The sequence below is a fragment of the Heteronotia binoei genome, chromosome 2 (assembly GCF_032191835.1).
Source record: "Heteronotia binoei isolate CCM8104 ecotype False Entrance Well chromosome 2, APGP_CSIRO_Hbin_v1, whole genome shotgun sequence".
Taxonomy (NCBI): Eukaryota; Metazoa; Chordata; class Lepidosauria; order Squamata; family Gekkonidae; genus Heteronotia; species Heteronotia binoei.
Window position 1 is genome coordinate 184438538 of NC_083224.1, and position 16948 is coordinate 184455485.

The 16948-nt window shown below is 47.9% G+C and overlaps 1 protein-coding gene across 1 annotated transcript in view; it reads right to left on the reverse strand.

The window, feature by feature from the left end:
• FBN3 (fibrillin 3) overlaps positions 1–16948 on the reverse strand; it is a 209496-nt gene that overhangs the window by 115081 nt on the left and 77467 nt on the right. Inside the window, exons 7-9 of the mRNA XM_060232635.1 lie at positions 12443–12640; positions 10793–10918; positions 2409–2534 (exon numbers count right to left, since the gene is read on the reverse strand). Of these exons, the coding sequence (XP_060088618.1) occupies positions 2409–2534; positions 10793–10918; positions 12443–12640 (450 nt within the window). The remainder of the gene's footprint in view (positions 1–2408; positions 2535–10792; positions 10919–12442; positions 12641–16948) is intronic.

Consider the following 16948-nt stretch of genomic DNA (forward strand, 5'->3'; position numbering starts at 1 on the left):
GACCAGAGAAAATCATGCAAATTTGCAAGGAAAGGCAGGAAATTAGCATTATTATGCAGCTGCACTAGGGTATTGGCAAACATAACCCCCCCTTTTTTCAATGTAGTGGTATAAGACAAAAAAAGCTTTCCAGAGCTTCTGCCAGAGGGCTCCTCCCCCATACAAACTGCAACCCTGTGCAAAGCACTGTGGAGTTGCCGCCAGCTTTGCACAGGCGCATGCACACACATACATTGCAAACTACCACAGTTTGCAGGACAGGTGTCAGTGGGCTCTTCTGTGCATTCTGTACACTCAGCATGTTGCCCCATATTATGGGATAGTGTGACTCTTTCCCATTTTTCACCATGGCGGATAACACAGCAGGGAATCTCAACACAGCAGAGAATCTCCTAGTGCTTGACAATATGAAAAAGAAGACGACTGCAGATTTATACTCCGCCCCTCTCTCTGAAGCAGAAATTCAGAGCAGCTTACAGTCTCCTATATCTTCTCCCCCCACGACAGACACCCTGTGAGGTAGGTGGGGCTGAGAGGGCTCTCACAGCAGCTGCCATTTCAAGGACAACCTCTGCCAGAGGTATGGCTGACCCAAGACCATTCCAGCAGGTGCAAGCAGAGGAGTGGAGAATCAAACCCGGTTCTCCCAGATAAGAGTCCACACACTTAACCACTACACCAAACTGGCTCTCAATAGGGAAAATGGGCTTCCAGCTGCTTCTCAGTTTCAAAAAGTCTGGTCAGTTTCAAGAATGGGTTTTCCCCCTTTGCCTTCTTCCTTTCTGCTCCCTTTCTTTTAAAGAACTATCAGTAGAATGCATGGGCAAAAAGTGAACCACAAGGATTTAAATGGAAGGCGCTTGCTGGACGCTACTGCGCGGCTGCAATAGGGAAATTGTGTAACTTAAAAAAAAAAAATTGGACACCACCCCCATGCATCACAAGTGACGTTCCAACCTGGTGTAGAAAAGTGAGGCTTTTAAAATTATAGCTGCAGAATAAATACACCGGAAGAAAAAGAATGTTGAGTAAGGCTGGCACAGAATCTGAAGTCAAAATTAAAGGCTTACTGCTCTGAAAATTTGCAGTAAGATGTGTGTGCATATTGGGCCTTGAAGTCCAGGACACAGTTCTGGTGATGGAATCCAGGTCTGAAAATACTCCTTGCAATGCTTAGGGTTTTTTTAAAGGCTGCTATTCATATTGGGGTTTTCTTATTTTGTAAAATAATAATAATCATAATCTCTACCCTGTGAAGTCTAAGATGGCTCTGGTGCTCTTTGAGGAATTTAGGCCCAGCCAGTCGAACAAAGGAACCTTTCAAAATAGACAGAATGCAAGTCGAGGACCTACCAGGGCGGCTGCTGCCCTTGCCAGAAAAAATATTGTTCGTCCCAACGAATGACAACACATGTTCACTCCGGGAGGGGAGCTGGCTCACCACATGACGTGGTGGAGTGGAGATTCAGTCAGCGAGGCAAGCAACCCCCTTGGGGAGCTTGGAGTTATTTTTAAAAGCTGGGCTCTCTAATTAATTTCATTCGATGTTTGCTAGGCATTTTTTTTGGCAGCCCTGAAAGGACTTCATTGTCTGTAATGTTTTTTAAAAAAAAGTGAGAAAGGCCCTCAGAAGGCCTACACGCACGGTATGGTGGCTAACGCCCCCCACCCCCACCCCCAGCAGCAACTGGCACTGCCCCTGAAAATGGAATTTCCACTCAACCACCTGCTCATTTTGATGCTCTTTCTCCAAAGAGTTCAGGGCAGCTTGCATGGTTCTTCCACCACACCTTCATGTTATCATCACAATAACCCTGCCAGGTAGGGTAGGCTGAGTGACAATGACTGAACAGGACATATTGTTCTGTGATAAAATTCAATCTACAGCAGAATACAGATAATAGGTGTACAAGAGCTCAGGGCGGGGCAATTGAAAGTATGAGATCAGTAGGCCATATGGCTGGAGATGTGTGTCAATGAGCCCTGGTAAATACAGTGCAGAGGAGGCAAAGAAGAAGAAAGAAGAGGAAGAAGAAGGGAGAAGGTAGTGGAGTAGTAGTTGGATTTATACCCCACTCTTCACTCAGAGTCTCAATGCGGTTTGCAATCTCTTTCCCTTTCTGTCCCCACAACAGGCACCCTGTCAGGTAGGTGGGGCTGAGAGCGTTCTGAGAGAAGAACTGTGACTGGCCTAAGATCACCCAGCAGCTGCATGTGGAGGAGGAGTGGAGAATCAAACCAGGTTCTCCAGATTAGAGTCCGCTGCTCTTAACTGCTACTCTAAGCTGGCTCTCCTTGAATCCATTCTTGTGGGCAAGATAAGATACATGCCACAGCTCGACTGCCACCGACCCAGCACAGAAGACCGACATGCCCATGATAGGTGAGGCACGGAGTCGCCATCTTACCTACACAGCGGGATCCGTCCGGGCTGGTCATGAAGCCTCGGGGGCAGGCGCAGACGTAACTACCAGCTGTGTTGGTGCACTCGCCACCGTCGCACACGCTGGAGATACTGGTACACTCATCCACATCTGGGGAAGAGCAATTGATAGCATGGTGAATCAGCAACCAATAAGCAGGGTTTTTTTTTTTTTGTAGCAGGAACTCCTTTTGCATATTAGGCCACATACCCCTGATGTAGCCAATCCTCCACAAGCTTACAGTAGGCACTGTAATAAGAGCCCTGTAAGCTCTTGGAAGATTGGCTACATCATGGGGGGGGGGAGGGGTGACCTAATATGCAAAGGAGTTCCTGCTATAAAAAAAGTCCTACCAATGAGTCTTAATGACTGCAAATGGTCCAATGAATGAGAAATGTACAGGGGAAGGGACCTCTTGGAGACATGAATGAAAGAGAAATAGGCATTTGAAAAGACACTTATGTGCTTGAATCAGAGGGTGGAAGCCAGGGCTGACAACTAAACATGGGTCCAGTGGCACCTTGAAGACTAATACTGTGGATTCCTGCATAAGGTTTTGTGAGTGAGAGCTCACTTCATCAGATGCATGGGGAGCACAGGGTGGTGGAAAGTACTGTCAAGACACAGCCCATTTATGGTGCCCCTGTAGGGAAGGGTTGTCAAACCTGTGGCCCCAGGGCCAGATCAGGCCCCCAGAGGGCTCCTATCAGGCCCATGAGCAATTCAATGTCATCTGCTCCCTTCTCCCTCTCTTGCTTCCTTCTGCATCACAGCTTGCTTTGCCAGGCTTGCTCAACTGCGCAGGAGCTACAGAGCAAAGCCTCTATTTTCTCCATTGACTGATCAGCACATGAAGCAACTTAGGTACAAAAGCTCACAGTGCCTAGCCATTTCATGTTTTCCTCTGAGTTTTAAGGCATTGACCATGAGATTTCTATCCTGTAAATCAAGAAGAAGAAGAAGATATTGGATTTATATCCCGCCCTCCACTCCGAAGAGTCTCAGAGCGGCTCACAATCTCCTTTACCTTCCTCCCCCACAACAGACACCCTGTGAGGTGGGTGGGGCTGGAGAGGGCTCTCACAGCAGCTGCCCTTTCAAGGACAACCTCTGCCAGAGCTATGGCTGACCCAAGGCCATGCCAGCAGGTGCAAGTGGAGGAGTGGGGGAATCAAACCCGGTTCTCCCAGATAAGAGTCCGCACACTTAACCACTACACCAAACTGGCTCTCCACACCAAACTGGCTCTCTCTAAATCAAAAGTACAATTTACAGGTGCACACCTGAGCAACGTCTGAACAGCCTACTCAAGATTGCTGCAGCACAGAATTTGATGCAACAAGTCAGAGCAATAGGTGTCAGTTATCAGAAACTGTTGAAAAATTGCAAGAGTGCCAATCTTTTATGCATGTTTTAATTTTTTAAAAAAAAAATCTTTGTGTTTGTCTGTGTCCTTTATAAAGTTTACATATCCACTACTTGGCATGACATTTTATGATACACGTGGCCCAGCCCGACAAGGTCTCATTTATGTTAGTTCCGGCCCTCATAACAAATGAGTTTGACACCCATGGGTTTTCAGGGCAAGAGTTGAACGGAGGTGGTTTGCCATTGCCTGCCTCTGGGTAGCAACCCTGGACTTCATTGGGGTCTGGAGAGCGAGTCCTATGAGGAAAGGTTGAAGGAGCTGGGAATGTTTAGCCTGGAGAGGAGGCAGCTGAGAGGTGATAGGATCACCATCTTCAAGTACTTGAAGGGCTGTCATCTAGAGGATGGTGTGGAATTGTTTTCTGTGGCCCCAGAAGGTAGGACCAGAACCAATGGGTTGAAATTAAATTGAAAGAGTTTCCGGCTCAACATTAGGAAGCACTTCCTGACGGAGTGGTTCCTCAGTGGAACAGGTTTCCTCGAGAGGTGATGGGCTCTCCTTCCTTGGAGGTTTTTAAACAGAGGCTAGATGGCCGTCTGACAGCAATGAAGATCCTGTGAATTTAGGGGGAGGTGTTTGTGAGTTTCCTGCATTGTGCAGGGGGTTGGACTAGATGACCCTGGAGGTCCCTTCCAACTCTATGGTTCTATGATTGATGGTCTCCAATACTCCTTCTAAGCTGTGGAGTCTTGTGAGCAAAAATTTTACTTTGTGAGCTACTGGCATTAAAGTAGCGAGTGAATTATTTGGCTATTGCATAAATTAGTTGCTCTGGGGCCATCCTTCCTGAGCTAAGACAAAAATGTGTGAGCAGAAGGCTAAAAAACTGTGAGCTAGTTCACATGAACTCAGGTTAGAGGGAACACTGGTGGTCTCCCATCCAAAAACTAATCAGGATCACCTCTCCTTAACTTCCAAGATCTAATGAGATTGGGCTGGCCTGGGCAATCCAGAATGGGTTTATATCAATTTGGGAAATACATTTATACTGAAAACTACAAATGACAGAAATGGCCTGGGACCTGCCTACCTGAGGGACCGTCTCTCCCCACACGTTCCCCAGAGAGTACTGAGGTCTGGGACTCAAAATCTTCTCACCATCCCCGGGCCCAAGGAAGTGCGCCTCAAAACAACTAGAGACAGGGCCTTTTCCACAACGGCCCCTATGTGGTGGAACCAGCTACCGGAAGAGGTGAGGGCCCTGTGGGATCTTACTCAGTTCCACAGGGCCTGTAAGACGACCCTCTTCCAGTTAACCTACGCCTGACTAGACAAATGTAGCTTTCTAGATCTTAGATTTTTGTGATTATACTGTACAGTTTTAATATAAAATGTAAAATTTTAAGGTTTTTAGGTTTTAAATGTTTGAATTTAAATGTATTAATTTGTTCCGATTTTATTGTTTTATTGTTTGTTGTAAGCCGCCCTGAGCCACTTGTGGGAATAAATAAATAAATAAAGTTGGGAGAGATAACAAATGAGATTAACGACAGATCTAAACGAACAGAGAATGGAGTGATACGCTGTAGCAGGATACAGCTGGAAAAGTACAGAGCTCCTTAGAGGCTAGCAAAACTTATTACTAACATCTATAAAAAGTTGGGAGGTACTAAGATACCAACACCTGTAGTGGCTGAGAAATCTCAAATTTTTGCTGAAACCTGGGCAGGAAAGAGTAATGAACTTTTTAATGAATCCTGATTCTGCACCTTCACGCTGGAGTCTCCCTTTGAAGTTCTTTTGTCAGAGAACGGAGTCTTTTAGATCATTAGTAGAATGCCCTGGAAGACTAAAATGTTCCTGGACCGGTATCTGAATATTGTGATTTTTAAACTTAGACCTGTGTTCCATTTATTCTTTTACATAGAAACTGGCCCATTTATCTAACATAGGTGATAAAAGATGTGCACAAATGGCAATAAACAGTGCGAAACACTGGCATGCACAGAAATATTTTTAAAAGCAGATTTTCTAATGTGTTCGTAAATGAGACCAAATTATTAGAAGTATAAAAATCTGGGGTGATATCTGATGCGAGGGATTTCCAGAGTATCTGTAGCAGATTCAGCTCACACTAAAAGGTCCATTGAAGTCCAAGTTTCTGTCTCACCGCCACTGTGCAAAAATGTTACGCCTACAAACAGCCTGTGTGTGTCTTCTACGCACACCGAATTTGGCTCTGTCTCTTCAGAGTAGTAACTCCCCGATCCGTTCCAAGTTTCTGTTAAAAATTAAAAGCCAACGTTTCGGGTTTCCAGACAATGGTCGAATTCAAGGCGAACGTTGATTTTGGAAGGTGTCGTGGTTGCTTTGAGCTCCGTCGAAATGCTTTCGGGCTTTCAAAGCAATGAGAAGGGGAAGGAACAGCCTGCGGATGAGGGCCAAGGAGGAAGCCGCAAAGAAGGTTGGAACGTGGCGACATCACTTTGCAAAACCCACAGGATCTCCGTGATTCCCAGCGCCTGCCAGAGGGTGCCCAGGGAATCCGTCAAAAGCAACAAGCCCAGAAAGGAGGCAGAAGAAATACCAGCCAAACCACACCAACTTCTCCTTTGAAAGTTAATGTCTGAAAATCTTGCATAAACATTCTCTCACACATACACACACACAGTGTCTAAAAATGAGTTGCCATCTGCCTGCCCATGACCTATGTTTTCAGAGCAATTAGAATGCCACAGAACGTTCACAAACATTCCAGCTTCGGAGTAGAGAAAGCGTTCTTAATAAAATGTTGACAAAAGGAAACTTTGGTGCAGGGTTTTTTTTTTTTTTAATATTGATTTGGAGAGGATAAATGTTTTACACAAGCTTTTAAGCTTTTAGGAATGGAGGGCAGAGGGCAACATGGTGCGGTAGGAAATTGGGAGGGACACATTACCCCTGTTACATTAGTGCTCTGGAATTTTGTTCAGAAATGAATCGGGATATGGATGAGTGGGTTTTCCTTGACCCTTCCCTTTATCATTCTGCATGCTGCTCCTCATCAACTTTTGTATTCTTAGGAGAGTTTATAAACTTAATTCTGGAATTGGAGCGTGTATGACTTGCCTCCAGCTGTGATATCCCAGGCTAACTCAGTCTCCTCAGGTCTCATTAGCTAAGTAGAGTCAGCCGTGCTTAGTACTTGGATGGGAGACTTCCAAGCAAAGCTTTTTTTTGTAGCAGGCACTCCTTTGCATATTAGGCCACACACCCCTGATGGAGCCAATCCTCCTGGAGCTTACAGTAGGCCCTGTACAAAGAGCCCTGTAAGCTCTTGGAGGATCGGCTACATCAGGAGTGTGTGGCTTAATATGCAAAGGAGCTCCTGCTAGAATTCTAACCCTGGCTATGACCAGAGGTTATAGGCTGACCCTTGTAGGAGCTGAACAAAAGCCTCCTCTATTGCCATCTAAAGACTTGCCGATGAAAGCACGAGTCAGCTTTCTCTTTCCATGACCATAAGAAACCAAACCACAAGCACCAAGCAAGCCCCTGCCTCCCCCAGGAGGATATCCTTTCTGGAAGAGATGCTGGGGTTGAGATTGATGCAACAGCTGGCTGAACCACAACACAACTGGGAATGTGTGAGACATGCTTACATCCCACTGATTCACCTCTCTCCTGGAACTGGATATGAGATGAGCCCCGAGACAAGTCCACCATTGATTTAATTTGTACACTGGTCAACCAGATGCCTCTGGAAAGCTTATAAGCAGGGCACAAAGCCTCTCCCTGTTGTCCCCATGCATGGCACCCAGAGATATACTGCCTCTGAATATGGAGGTTCTGCTAATAGACAGTTGAAACTAAAATCTTCAGGCCGTCATGAGTTCTGTGCTAAGGGAGGAAGTCTATCTGCACATAATGGTTAATTAAAAAGGTAAAGGGAGTCCCCCGTGCAAGCACCAGTCGTTTCCAACTCTGGGGTGACGTTGCAGCATCATGACATTTTCATGGCAGACTTTTTTAATGGGGTGGTTTGCCATTGCCTTCCCCAGTCATCTACACTTCCCACCCCCCACAGCAAGCTGGGCACTCATTTTACCAACCTCAGAAGGATGGAAGGCTGAGTCAACCTTGAGCCAGCTACCTGAACCCAGCTTCCTGAGTTCCTTCCGAACTCAGGTTGCGAGCAGAGAGTTCGGACTGCAGTACTGCAGCTTTACCACTCTGCACCACTCATAAAACAATACTCTATGAAACTGGTTTGGCTCATGTTTTGCTCGGGAGCCAGTTTTTGACAGGCAGTTCATGAGCAGCTTTTGACAGGCTGTTCATGGATTTTTCATGCATCCAAAGAGTACAGTACAATGGGCAGTATCGCACACATGCACATTGTTACACAGGCTCCAGGCTAGTCAGGCTGAGTCTGGCAACCGGCAGGAGGGTTGGTCGTGGGGACATGGGGGGGCACACAACAACAGCTGTGTCCCTACATCACTTTCATGGAGTGATGCAGGGTAGTTCGAAGATTCACTGAAAATTCTATGATTTTGCCAAAGAATTTCTGGTGATTCCTAGAGCTACTGTATATGTCACTTTGGGGTTTCCCCCAGAAGTGATGTAGACTCTGGTGTTTTCCAGATTGCATTAATGTTCCATTTTCATACCCTGATGTTTTTTCCCTTGTGTCCAGACAACCTCTTTCAGCAGCCTTAAGGGGGATGCACAACCCCCGTTAAATTCCCTGCTTATCACACTCCAACTTATAGTTGTTCCTGGTGTATATGTCTTACCAGGGCTTTTTTTTGTAACCAGTCCTCCAAGAGCTTACAGGACTCTTCTTATAGGGCCTATTGTAAGCTCCAGGAGGATTGGCTACATCAGGGGTGTGTGGCCTAATATGCAAAGGAATTCCTGCTACAAAAAAAAAAGCCCTGTGTCTTACCCCTTATTGGCTGCATTTTTTTCCACATTTGAGCAATTCATCTGATTGGCTCCCCTCTCCCCAGAATGTTGAATTGCTTTTTCTGACTTGCATGAGATCCTGGAAGCACCCTTCTCCATGCATGCTTACTCGAGTGTAAGTCCCATGGAATTCATCGGGAGTAAGCCCACTTGAGCCCTGACCTGAACAGTTTTGTCATATAGAGGAGGAAGGTGTTTTAAAAAATGATTGTGGGAAGGTGGCGCAGTAGTAGAGCATCTGCTTGGGAAGCAGAAGGTTCAAGGTTCAATCCCCGGCATCTCCAACTAAAAGGGTCCAGGCAAATAGGTGTGAAAAACCTTAGCTTGAGACCTTGGAGAGCCGCTGCCAGTCTGAGTGGACAATACTGACTCTGATGGACCGAGGGTCTGATTCAGTATAAGGCAGCTTCATATGCTCATATATGTTCATACGATGTGTTCTGGGTGTCTAATATGCTAGGTATAGCATTGGAGCTGTGTACCTGATGCAAATCAGGTAAAGGAATTCAAAATTCTGGGGGGAGGGTAGCCAATCAGAGAGACTACTCAAATGCAGAGAAAGAGGCAACCTGTAAGGGGTAAGACACATACACCAGGAACAACTATAAGTTGTAGTGTGATGGGCAGGGAATTTAATGGGGATTGTGCTGCCCCCTGGAGGCTGCTGAAGCACTGCAATGCTTCAGTGCATCCGCAACTCCCTCCCCCTGGGGGAAAAAAGCAGAAAATCAATCCTCATTATGAATATGACAAGACAGAATTGTGATGGGGGGGAAAACACGTAAGTGTGAAGTGAGTACACCATTAGCACTATTATTAGAACCACCACGACACACGAAAACCTGAAAGGCGACTGCAGTCAGGAGAACGCCACAGCCAATGTTAATTTCTTTTTGAAATTTTCTCCTGCTGCCTCTTGGAGTGGCAATGGGCAACTGGGGCTACTGTTGGGAGGCATTTTACTGATGGACACATGATTTCCTGTGCATTGCCAACGTACTGTAAAACAGTGGGACAGCTTCTAGTGCCCTGGCCCCATTGATGAACCTCCTGATGGCACCTGGGGTTTTTTTGGCCACTGTGTGACAGAGTTGGTCTGGATGGGCCATTGGCCTGATCCAACAGGGCTTCTTTTATGTTCTTATATATATATATATATATATGACTTTTTCCCATGTGGGATTTTACCGATGCACATATGCTCTTGCCTATTGCTTCATTGCTGCACAATAAAATGATCTTCATACAATCCCTTCAAGGTTGCTCAGTTGTTGCACTTTGTGCATGTGGGGGGAGGAGAAAATAAATCACAGATGAACTAAATAGGATGCTCAATTTCGCACAGAAATGGAACTGTGGAGGATTCCCAAGCATCAGTCCCCCTTTGGAAACCAAGGCCAGTATTTTGGAACACCAAAATCAGGGCAGAAACTGCAAAGCATTATCAGGGCTTTTTTTTTTTTTTTAGCAGGAATGCACAGGAATGCAGTTCCAGCTAGTTCGGCATCAGGGGGTGTGGCCTAATATGCAAATGACTTCCTGCTGGGCTTTTTCTGCAAAAAAAAGCCCTGAGCGTTACTATTCGAACCCTCTCTCAAATCACTGCCAAACTTCTGAAAATCATAAGAAGCAAATAAGGAACTGGGAATAAGAAACCAGCTTCATTCACCCTTGTCATTTGTCTGCTCTTAAACTTTGTGACTTTTGTTTTTGGCTTTAATTTTTGGAGTGGCTCATAGCATCACCCCCAAAAAACCTGTCTCTCTCCCTCTTACGTTCTTATGGATAAACATATGGAGCAGAGGTCCATCAGAGGCTATTAGCCACAGTATATTGTTGGGATTCTCTGGGGCAGTGATGCTCTGTACTTTGGTGCTTGGGGGGGAAGCAGTGGGAGGGCTTCTAGTGTCCTGGCCCCACTGATGGACCTCCTGATGGCACTTGGTTTTTTTGGCCACTGTGTGACACAGAGTGTTGGACTGGATGGGCCATTGGCCTGATCCAACATGGCTTCTCTTTTGTTCTTATGTTCTCTTTTACTCTGCCTCACCTTCACATTTGTGGCTGGTCTCGCTCTGCTTGTGGCCTGCAGGGCATTTGCACTCGTAGGATCCCACAGTGTTGATGCAGTTCCCTCCTTGGCACAAGCCTGGGATTGCCTGACATTCGTCCACATCTGGGGGGGGGGGGGAGTGAGAAAAGACAACTGATAATGATTTCAGTGATTTATTTATTCAGCAAACATCCCTATAGCCTCCCCAGAGGACCCTTCTGAGGTGCCTTACAAAGCAATACATGAGAAAAATCATATTTAAAATCCAATAAAAATCAGTAAGCATTAAAAATCCAGCCAGAGCATAACATTTAACTGCCTAAAATGAGCTTTGTACAATGAGCTAGAAGGAAACTGAAGATAATTGTAAGAGTTAGAAGTTAGTGAAAAGCTGGGTTTAAAAAATTAATCTTTTGGCCTCTCACCTAAAAGTAGGGTTCCCAGCTCTGGGTTGGGAAAATCCTGGATATTTGGGGGTTGGAACTGGGGAGGGTGTGGAAAGGGGAGGGACCTCAGCAGGACATAGTGTCACAGAGTCCACCCTCCAAAGCAGCCTTTTTCTTCCAGGGGGACTGGTCTTTGTCATAGGGCTGCCAAGTCCCTCTGTTGCTGCAATGAGGCCCTCCCCCCCACTTCAGGACCATCAGAAAGTGGGGGCAGGGAGGGAAATGTCTTCTGGGCACTCCATTATTCCCTATGGAGATTCCCATAGGGAGTAAAGGAGAATTGATTCCTGGGTATCTGGGGTTCTGAGGGGGCCATTTTTTGAGGTGGAAGCACCAAATATTCAGCATAGTGTCTGGTGCCTCTGCTCAAAACATTCTCCAAGTTTCAAAAGGATTGGGCCAGGAAGTCCTATTCTATGAGCCCCCCCAAAAGGTGCCCCTATCTTTCATTGTTTTCAGTGGAGGGAAGGCATTTAAAAGGTATGCGGTCCCTTTAAATGTGATAGCCAGAACGCCCTTTGGAGTTCAGTTACGCTCCTGGCTCCACCCCCAAAGTCCCCAGATATTTCTTGAATTGGACTTGGCAGCCCTATGGCCAGCTAACTAGTGGTGAGAGGAGCTCACAGAAGCAGGGGAAACCCACTCCCAGACTGGGGAATTGGCAGCCTTAGCTTGAGACTGTGGAAAGTCGCTGCCAGTTTTAGGAGGGACGGTGGCTCAGTGGTAGAGCATCTGCTTGGGAAGCAGAAGGTCCCAGGTTCATTCCCTGGCATCTCCAAAAAAGGGTCCAGGCAAATAGGTGTGAAAAGCCTCAGCTTGAGACCCTGGAGAGCCGCTCCAGTCAGGTGAGGGACGGTGGCTCAGTGGTAGAGCATCTGCTTGGGAAGCAGAAGGTCCCAGGTTCAATCCCTGGCATCTCCAAAAAAGGGTCCAGGCAAAATAGGTGTGAAAAGCCTCAGCTTGAGACCCTGGAGAGCGGCTGCCAGTCTGAGAAGACAATACTGACTTTGATGGACCAAGGGTCTGATTCAGTACGGCAGCTTCATATGTTCATATGTTCATGTTCATGCTAGGCTAGGCAGGTTCAGGGCCTGACTCAGAACAAGGCAAGCTCCATATCTGGGAAAAAACAGAACTGGCCAACTCTGAAGAGAAAGCGTTTCTGGACCAGGGATGAATCCCGACAAAGGATCAACCTTACCTTGACAAGCTCCTGTGCGGATGTTGGGGATGAAGCCCCGGCGGCATGGGTGGGGCTGGGCGGGGCACATCTCACAAGGGTGGCCCCATGCCCGCCCGATGGTGGCACAGCACATGGTCTTGGTGCAAACGATGCCGCTCAGCTGGCCCTGGCACATCTGGTTGCTGACCTGACTGAAGCAGGGCCCGGTGCGGTAATCTAGGGCAGGAAGAGAGCCAAGAAGAGAGTCAATGGAGGCTACAAGTTCCCTACCCAACACGCATGATTTTAAATGCAGACTGATAAAAGAAACCTGGACATGAAAACTATTGTCTTAAGCTGAGGTCGTTTTGTAGAAAAATAGGTGGTGGAGCTCATTAGCATAACCCATTGGCATATGCCCTCCCACCAGCCAAAAGCAACCCAATGCAAGAAAGGAGAGCCCCAGGTGAGCGAGGCCTGCTTGGGCTAGCTAGAGATCCAGCCAGCCCAAGCAGGCCTCGCTCGCCTGGGGCTCTTCTTGGCCACCCCCCCAGTCAAGAGGCCAGCAAGCCACCTACCACCCAAAATCACATAAGAAGTGGAGAAGTTTGGAGGCGGAGCTTGGGGACAAGAAGGAACCTCAGCCAGAGGGCAGTGCCCTAGAGACCCCCCCTCCAGAGCAGCCATTTTCTCCAGGGGGACTGACCTCTGTAGTCTGGACATTGGTTGTAATTCTGGGAGATCTGCAGGCCCCACCGGGAGGCTGGGCCCTTTCAAAGGAAGCGAAGGACAAAGAGAAGTGCGGAGCCGTGCTTAGGCTTGCCAATCCCCAGGTCCCAGCCGGGGTTCTTCCGCTTTCCCAGTCTACTTCCCGCCCCCAGTCAGCTGGCCGGCGGGAGGGGAGGGGGGAAGCCCTGCCCCCAGAGGACCACGTGCCTTTCCAGCTCTGGAGGCTTCAGTCTCGGATTGAAAGGCTTCCTCTTGGGATAGTGTCTGTGTTACTTTGAAGAAGTTGCCAGCAACTCGTGAGTAGAGAGGCCAATCCCTCGCTTCAGTCACCAGAAATGGGAGGAGGGGGGGAGAGGGAGGGAAACGTCTGCTGAGCACTTCATTATTTCCTATGTGGAGATCGATTCTCATAGGGTATAATGGGGAATTGATCTGGAGGTTTCGGGGGGTTTTGAGGGAGCTGTTTTTTGAGGTAGAGGCACCAGATTTTCAGTAGTATCTAGTGCCTCTCCCCAAAGTACCCCCCCAAGTTTCAAAACGATTGGACCAGGGGGTCAAATTCTATGAGCCCCAAAAGAAGGTGCCCCTATCCTTCATTCTTTCCTATGGAAGGAAGACATTTAAAAAGGTGTGCTGTCCCTTTAAATGTGATGGCCAGAACTCCCTTGGAGTTCAATTATGCCTGTAACACCCTTGTTCCTGGCTCTGCCCCCAATGTCTCCTGGCTCCACCCCCAAAGTCCCCAGATATTTCTTGAATTGGACTAGCCGTGCTTGATCCTTGCAGATAAGCAGAGCCCAGCCAAATTGAAACTGTATCCCTTGGTGAGCTGCCTGAAGGAGGATTCTCTGAAAGTGGACAGAAGCAGCAGTCCAGTTAAGCAGCCACACCAGTCTGGGAACTGCAATCACACCTGCATTGGCAGATTGGACTTCAGGATTGGAGAAACATTGACTGCAGGGTGACATGATAGAGGTTTATAAGATTATGCATGGGATGGAGAAAGCAGAGAAAGAAGTCCTTTTCTCCCTTTCTCACAACACAAGAACTCATGGGCACTCAATGAAATTGTTGAGCAATCAGGCTAGAACGGATAAAGGGAAGTCCTTCTTCACCCAAAGGGTGATTAACATGTGGAATTCACCGCCACAGGAGGTGGTGGCGGCTACAAGCATAGCCAACTTCAAGAGGGGATTGGATAAAAATATGGAGCAGAGGTCCATCAGTGGCTATTAGCTACAGTATATATATATGTGTGTATGTGTGTGTATGTGTGTGTGTATATACACACACACATATATTGGCCACTGTGTTGGACTGGATGGGCCATTGGCCTGATCTAACATGGCTTCTCTTATGTTCTTATGAGAAAGGGTGGCATGGGCCTCTCCAGGGGTTAATGAGGGCTGCAGGGGGTATGGCAAAGCCCCTGGTGGCTGGCTGCTCGCTCTCCTTATCCAGGGATTGTTATGCAGCTGCACCTACAATGGACAAGGTGGGGGGGGGGAGAAGGGGGGCATCGGAAAGGTTCAGTAGCTGCGCTCCTGTGAGCTCCTGCTGAATTCAAGGCCTGGTTTTAAAAGAGGCAGAAGAGGCTTGAAAGAAGCATTGGGTTGTATCCCATGTATCCATTCTGCTTTTAAGAAAACCAATTCTTACATAGCTTCTCTTTGGTTAAGAGCTCGAAGCAGTTAATAGCAACGTAGGATTACATCCACTTAAACGGGTTCAAAAATAGCACAGTAAATATCCATAAAATTCTGTCCAGTCATGTAAAAGAATGTAAAATACAAAATAGGCTTGACAATTCTGGGTTGGGAAGCTCCTGGAGAAGCCCTGCAAATGACCCTGTCCTTGCCAGGCTCCATCCGCTTGTGTCAAGGCGTGGCGACATGCAGCCTGGGCTATTAATTTGCACGTTTCCAGATATGTCTTCTTCTGGTCACGTTATTGCAATCGGAACTGTAAAAGCAGCCAGTGAGGATTTCCCAGGCTGAATTTTAAGTGCTGCATTCCTCGTCATCAGAGACCTTGGGACCGTGAGAATTTTCCAGTTAGAGTCGAGTTAGACCTAACTGTGTGGCAGAGACTTATTTTTGGGACATTCATCAGTACACCATCTATGCGCATGAATGCTTCAATTGTAGAGTTTGAATTAGGGTTGTCAAGTCCAATTCAAGAAACAGCTGGCGACTTTGGGGGTGGAGCCAGGAGATTTTGGGGGTGGAGCCAGGAGACTTTGGGGTGGAGCCTGGAGACATTGGGGGTGGAGCCAGATTCCTGCCCCCACCTGGGGAATTAGTAAACCCAAAAGAGAATCACGGTGATGGGTAGCAGAAATTATTGATTGAGGCTGGTAATCATGGAAGCCTTGTGCTTTTTTCTGCTACCCACCTGACAACCTTGGTTTGGATCACTGACTATATGAAACATTGTACACGCATCGGTGTGTCTTAGTTTTGTATTTACACAGTGTTTTGCTTCAGCTGTTGATCCACCTGGAGGTTGGCAACCCTAGCAAATGCTGGTACCTGCTGCAAAGAGTGTCTTGCATCCAGCAGGCCATTTGCCTGACCTTTCCACCTGCCTTCACACCTCCACCTGGCAGCAGAACAGGTGGGGGCAGGGGATCTTCCAGTTTGGAGGCCCTCCCCCTGTTTAAGGGCCATCAAAAAGTGGGGGGGAGGGAAATGTCTGCTGGGCACTCCATTATCCCCTATGGAGACTGATTCCCATGGCATAGGGTATAATCAGGGTCGGTGCTGGGTTTTCTGCTACTGGAGGCAGACCTCAGCTCAGCGCATGCCCCCCCCCCATCTTCTTTTAGAGAAAAAAATTCACACGCGGCACGATGACATCACAAAAAGTGACATCATCAAGCAGCCCCTCCACCCCCCTCAGGCTTCCTGATGGGGTGAGGGGAGCTGACAGTTGTGTCCTGTGTGCCTTGCAAGGTGCACGGGATGCAAACAGCCTCGCAGGAAGGCTGATGAAGGTGGGACAGTCGCCTCCCACGTGCCTTGCAAGGTGTGTGGCACGCAAGCCCCTTCCCCAGCTCAGGGGGTGGGGAAGCCAAAGGTCACCACCCATAGGCCTTGCAAGGCTCGCAGGGTGCAAGCCCCCTCCTCAGCTCAGCTGGCTGATCGGGGGGGGGCCATTAGCCGATGGCTGCCTTCTGCGCGTGCGACGCGAGTCCCAGCCTGGCTGTGAGGAAAAACCCCTTACAGAACATCGTAGTCATCAACTTGGTTGCCAGAGCACCTGGAGGAGTAGCTCACACACGTCTGGCCAGAGTGTGAGTAAACGTATCCAGGGGTGAATGGGACTTATGCAGTACTAGCAGCCATAACGCTACGAAGGCACTCAAGACCGGTACAAGAGTGCCCGCTAGGAGAACAGAGGGCTTCCCGCCCGTTCTGTATGACGTCCATCCCGGCCGTGGAACAGAGGAGGTTGCGCTGCCAGGAGCTATCCAGGTGGATGGTTTTGAAGCACCAACCATGGAATCCACTGTGGAGGGCTAACACCACACGCAACTATCTTCCTACCAGGCCAGACTCCATTTCAGCGAAGCGAACGGCTCACGTACTCACCAGATGTCACCTGTGACTGCAGGCAATCGACCCACCCCAGGCGTGGACAACTGTCCAACCGCCACTGTCTTTGTCCAGCGAAACCTTGGACAAAACACTGGTGACAATAGATTATTGAATAAGAGGAAGAACATCTTCACCCGGAGCCAAGTGTCTTTTTTACCTATCGGGTGTTACCTTAGATAACAATTTGGCCATCTATTGTCATCACCTCGGTCTACTT